At 54.3% G+C, this 5,602-nt stretch overlaps 1 protein-coding gene across 1 annotated transcript; it reads left to right on the top strand.

Annotated features, from left to right (window-relative positions):
- The first annotated feature begins 475 nt into the window (after nucleotides 1–475).
- LOC105478551 (left-right determination factor 2) lies at nucleotides 476–5,225 on the top strand. Its single transcript, XM_011735974.3, has 4 exons — nucleotides 476–856; nucleotides 1,737–1,983; nucleotides 2,130–2,369; nucleotides 4,026–5,225. Exons 1-4 carry the CDS (start codon nucleotides 607–609, stop codon nucleotides 4,387–4,389), a joined length of 1,101 nt encoding a protein of 366 aa, XP_011734276.2. The 5' UTR covers nucleotides 476–606; the 3' UTR covers nucleotides 4,390–5,225.
- The last annotated feature ends 377 nt before the right edge of the window (nucleotides 5,226–5,602 follow it).

The raw sequence follows: 5,602 nt of genomic DNA, 5'->3' as shown, positions 1-5,602 counted from the left end.
GGATGGTGAGACAACCCTGAGGGACCCCTGGTGCGGGGAGAGGCAGGGGGTGTGCAAGGAGTGTGGGTTGGAGAGAGATGACCAAGGGGCTTCTGTGAACGTGATCCAAACCAGCAGGAAGGCAGAATCCTTCCCGCCCTTCCTTTATGATTTGCAAACCTGGACCCAGCCCAGCCTCCAGAAGAGACTTAAAGAGATTTAAGCAGCTGGCTAGCAGGACTTTCTTTTACACAGAATAGACTAACTTTTTCATAGAACGGGGCTGGGGTAAGGCCAGGAAAATTAAACAAGCACTAAAAATATTGTCACGCTGCTGACAGCACAATCACAGGCCCCAGGCCTGGGTGGCATCCAGACAGCCCTGTTCTTTCGAGACAGCCCCCTCCTCCAGACTCAGGGACCTGTCTGGCTGTGAGCTCCCAGGAGGTCCCAGGGGTGTGACCTCCTTCCCTCCCTCCCTCCCTTTTCCCTTCACCCCAGGCCAGCCCAGGGCCAGCTATAAAGCTGGCCCAGCCTGGCTCTCAGCATGCCCAGCTGCCTAAGACCCTCCTTCAGTCTCCTTAGAGGACAGCTCCACTCTGCCTCCTGCTCCTCCAGAGCAGCACCATGCAGCCCCTGTGGCTCTGCTGGGCACTCTGGGTGCTGCCCCTGGCCGGCCCGGGGGTGGCCATGACTGGGGAGCAGCTCCTGGGCAGCCTGCTGCAGCAGCTGCAGCTCAGCGAGGTGCCTGTACCTGACAGGGTGGACATGGAGGAGCTGGTCATCCCCGCCCACGTGAGGGCCCAGTATGTGGCCCTGCTGCGGCGCAGCCATGGGGACCGCTCCCGCGGGAAGAGGTTCAGCCACAGCTTCCGAGGTGAGGCCCTCCCTCCCTGCTGCCCCGGTCCCATGGTCAGGGACAGGCCGGTTGTGCCCACTCTGGTGGTGTCAAAGGGCTCCTGGCCTTTTAGGACTCTGTGGGAGGCTGTGTGAGGGCCACGGTCCAAGGAGCAGTGAGGAGGGGCCAGGCCTGGGCCCAGGGTCTCCAGCTGTGCACTGAGGGCCCCCCTCTAGCCCAGGGGAGCTGCACCAGGCTAGACCTGTTGGAAAAACCAAGGCATCAGAGAAGGGGAGGGTAGAGGAGAAAAAGTAGAGCTGGGGGAGCGGGTGAGTGTGTGCCTCAAGGAACTTGGTGCAGCTGTACTCCCGGGGTCTGTTTTCACACTGCCACTCTGGTCTGAACCTAACCTTGAGTAAATGGCTTTAATATCCTCTCTCCACCATGTGCTCATCTGGAACAGGGGTATGACTATGTCTTAGCCATCTCCCAGCACTGTGAACATCAAAGTGAGTTCTTGTGGATAGAAGCATGTTTGGATAACTGAAAAATACCTAAGTAGACTACCTGGGTGTCAGGGGTGCAGCTGGGCCTGAATCCTCCCGCAGCCTCTCGCCTCCCTAGCTCCTCAGTGCCCAGAGCTAGACCCAAGGCCGGGCACCTGGGTGAGGATTCTGCTCCTAGCATCTCAGCTGAGGCAAACTTGCTAGCCCGGGGTCCCACAGTCGCCCCTGACTGCTGGATGTAAACTGTTACTAAACAAGACCCAGATCCAAGAGAGATTTTTAAACCGGGCTTGCCCCAGAGATAGAACAGGGGCCGGTGTCTCCTTGGCCTGGCTGCCAGCTCATTGTCCCTGCTATCCTCAAAGATCCCCTGGAGTCCGGGGAGGCCCTGCTGACCCTGCTCTTGTCCCCAGAGGTGGCCGGCAGGTTCCTGGCGTCGGAGGCCAGCACCCACCTGCTGGTGTTCGGCATGGAGCAGCGGCTGCCGCCCAACAGCGAGCTGGTGCAGGCCGTACTGCGGCTCTTCCAGGAGCCGGTCCCCAAGGCCACGCTGCACAGGCACGGGCGGCTGTCCCCGCGCAGCGCCCGGGCCCGGGTGACCGTCGAGTGGCTGCGCGTCCGCGACGACGGCTCCAACCGCACTTCTCTCATCGACTCCAGGTGGGGGTCGCGCGGGCGCGCAGGGCAGGGGGAGGGGGCTGCTCGGCCTGGCTTGGGGGCGGGGACGCGGGGGGCGGGGCGGGGCCCTTGGGGCCCGTCCCAGTCCCCGCCCTCACGCAGCGCTGGGTCTCCGTGTCGTGTCTCAGGCTGGTGTTCGTCCACGAGAGCGGCTGGAAGGTCTTCGACGTGACTGAGGCCGTGAACTTCTGGCAGCAGCTAAGCCGGCCCCGGCCTCCTCTGCTGCTACAAGTGTCGGTGCAGAGGGAGCACCTGGGCCCGCTGGCGTCCGGCGCCCACAAGTTGGTCCGCTTTGCCTCGCAGGGGGCGCCGGCCGGGCTTGGGGAGCCCCAGCTGGAACTGCACACGCTGGACCTCAGGGACTATGGGTAGGTGCCGGACTGTGCAGACCAGAGACAAGCAACCACTGGGTGGTCCAGACCCCCGTCCCCAGGACTGTCTGGGGTACCGGATGGTGGCGGTGGACGAGGGGTTGGGGGGGAGCGTGGTGCAGACTGTCCCAGGATGCCAGCGATTGCCCACTGCATGTCAGGGTTTCTAATGGTAGAAATTGTTTTATTGGCCAGGCGTGGTGGCTCAGGCCTGTAATCCTAGCACTTTGGGAGGCCAAGGTGGGTGGATGACCAGGTCAGGAGTTCGAGACCAGCCTGACCAAATGGTGAAACCCCGTGTCTACCAAAAATACAAAAATTACCCGGGCGTAGTGGCGTGCGCCCGTAATCCCAGCTACTCAGGAGGCTGAGGCAGGAGAATCGCTTGAACCCGGGAAGTGGAGGTTGCAGTGAGCCAAGATCACACCACTGCACTCCAGCCTGGGGGACAGAGCCAGACTCCATCTCAGAAAAAAAAAAAAAAGGAAAAAAAGAAAAGAGAAAGAAATTGTATTATTCAGGCCAGGCGCGTGGCTCATGCCTGTAATCCCAACACTTTGGGAGGCTGAAGTGGAGGATTGCTTAAAGCCAGGAGTTTGACACCAGCCTGGGCCACACAGTGAAATCCTATCCTTAAAAAAAATTTTTTTTTAAAGTTTTTAAAAAACGACAAAAAAAAAAAAATTGTAAGGCCAGGTATGGTGGCTCATGCCTGTAATCCCAGCACTTTGGGAACTGAGGCCAGCACATCACCTGAGGTCAGGAGTTCCAGACCAGCCTGGCCAACATGGTGAAACCCGTCTCTACTAAAAATACAAAAATTAGCTGGGCGTGGTGGTGGGCACCTGTAATCCCAGCTACTTGGGAGGCTGCAGCAGAAGAATCGCTTGAACCCGGGAGGCGGAGGGTGCAGTGAGCCAAGATCGCAACATTGCACTCCAGCCTGGGCAACAAGAGCGAAACCCTGTCTCAAAAAAAAAACAAAAACAAAACAGAAATTGTATTATTCATTTTATTTATCTTTGATAATTTTCAATGGATTTTTATGTTGCCATTGACTCCATATACACATGATTGTAATCACCTACTTCCACTTTATCCTTCTTCGTGATTAAATTTTTGAAAAATCCTAGCTTTAGCGGTTACTAGGGGAGATGAGCTTCCCTCCTGCTTTGGTGAATTCTTTCCTTATGGACAAGTTAGCTCTCTGGAGCAGATGGGGGCTGCATAGCACAGTGGTTAAGAAGAGGCCTTGGAACCAGTCGGCCTGGCCTCCATCTAGCTCTGCCTTCCACTGGCTGCACGTCCTCTGGCACGTCACCGAACACCTCTGAGTGTCAGTGGCCTCAGGTGGAATGGGGATAATGTTGGAACCTACCTGAGGATGAAATGCAGACATCACCTGAGATAATACATGTGAAGTACCTAGTTCAGTGTCCGGCCTGCTAGGAGACCTTTAATTAATAGTAGCTGATTTCATCCTTTATGTTTCAGATATGTTTATTCATTCATCTTCTCACAAATGTCCAGCTTTTAAAACAGTGAGAGCTGGATCATAAATCTCCCTCCCAGGTGTCCACTAAGCTGTGCCCCAGGCCTTCTGACCTCAGCCTTCCCAGCTGACCTCTGACCCTGCTCTCCTTGCCCACACAGAGCTCAGGGCGACTGTGACCCTGAAGCACCAGTGACCGAGGGCACCCGTTGCTGCCGCCAGGAGATGTACATTGACCTGCAGGGGATGAAGTGGGCCGATAACTGGGTGCTGGAGCCCCCGGGCTTCCTGGCTTATGAGTGTGTGGGCACCTGCCAGCAGCCCCCGGAGGCCCTGGCCGTCAAGTGGCCATTTCTGGGGCCGCGACAGTGCATCGCCTCGGAGACTGCCTCGCTGCCCATGATCGTCAGCATCAAGGAGGGAGGCAGGACAAGGCCCCAAGTGGTCAGCCTGCCTAACATGAGGGTGCAGAAGTGCAGCTGTGCCTCGGATGGGGCGCTCGTGCCAAGGAGACTCCAGCCGTAGGTGCCTGGTGTATCCATTGAATCCTCTAACTGAACATGTGCATAGAAGTGGTCTTAATGTAGGTCTTAACTTTATACTTAGCAAGTTACCCCATCCCCATTTAGTGCTCCTGTATGACCTTTGCCCTGTGTCCTTCCATTTCCTATATTTCCTATCCATCACCCATCCTAAGCACTTACATGAGTAAATAATGCAGCTCAGATGCTGAGCTCTAGTAGGAAATGCTGGCATGCTGATTACAAGATACAAATTTTCAGCTGGGAGTTTCTGTTCTCTGGCAAATTCTTAACCGAGTCTGAAACAATAATACCCTATGATTAGACAGAACTGAATTGCTCTATTATATGAGGAATTAAAACCTTCAAATCTCTATTTCCCCCAAATACTGACCCATTCTGGACTTTTGTAAACATACCTAGGCCCCTGTTCCCCTGAGAGGGTGCTAAGAGGAAGGATGAAGGGCTTCAGGCTGGGGGCAGTGGACAGGGAATCAGGATGCCTGGTTTCTGGATCTGACAGGGCCACAAGCTAGGATCTCAAACAAACGCAGAAGGCTTTGGGTTGTCATTTCCTCTTAAAAAGGAGGAGCTGGGCTTCAGCTCTAAGACTTCATTGCCTTGGGGATCAGATAGCCCCTACCTACCCCTGCCCACCCTTCTGGAGACTGAGCCTTGCCTGTGCATATTTAGGTCATTTCCCACACTGTCTTAGAGAACTTGTCACCAGAAACCACATGTACTTGAGTGTTTTTTGTTAATTTAGCCAAAGCAATTGAATGTAGATACTCAGAAGAAATAAAAAGTGATGTTTCACTCTGTGTCTGTTTGTAATTTCCAGGAGCAATAATGGGGAATGAGAGCAACATAATGATCTGAAGAAAGGACCCCCAACCTCTAAGGGGCACTGAAGACTGTAATAGCTAAAGTTAGATGAGGACTTCATTTATTATATTTCTATTTTCTCACACAACTCTCATTCCAAAAATAGTAAACAATCACTCACATATGCCTCCTCTTTAGTTGATGTGCTGCCAAAGTGAGCACTGCCGCCTCTTTTTTTTTTTTTTTTTTTTTTTTGAGACAGAGTCTGGCTCTGTCACCCAGCCTGGAATGCAGTGGCACGATCCGAGTAGCTGGAATTACAGGTATGTGCCACCATGCCCAGCTAATTTTTTTTTTTTTTTTTTGAGACAGAGTCTCACTCTGTTGTCCAG

This window comes from Macaca nemestrina, chromosome 1, assembly GCF_043159975.1.
Source record: "Macaca nemestrina isolate mMacNem1 chromosome 1, mMacNem.hap1, whole genome shotgun sequence".
NCBI classification, from domain to species: Eukaryota; Metazoa; Chordata; class Mammalia; order Primates; family Cercopithecidae; genus Macaca; species Macaca nemestrina.
This window is presented reverse-complemented; position numbering and strand designations above follow the sequence as displayed.

What these genes read in the sequence shown, in the direction of transcription:
- LOC105478551 (XM_011735974.3), top strand. Translation starts at nt 607, where the DNA reads ATGCAGCCCCTGTGGCTCTGCTGGGCACTCTGGGTGCTGCCCCTGGCC. An exon ending in ACTTCTCTCATCGACTCCAG is followed by an intron (nt 1,984 to 2,129) that starts GTGGGGGTCGCG and finishes GTCGTGTCTCAG; the next exon opens with GCTGGTGTTCGTCCACGAGA. An exon ending in CTGGACCTCAGGGACTATGG is followed by an intron (nt 2,370 to 4,025) that starts GTAGGTGCCGGA and finishes TTGCCCACACAG; the next exon opens with AGCTCAGGGCGACTGTGACC.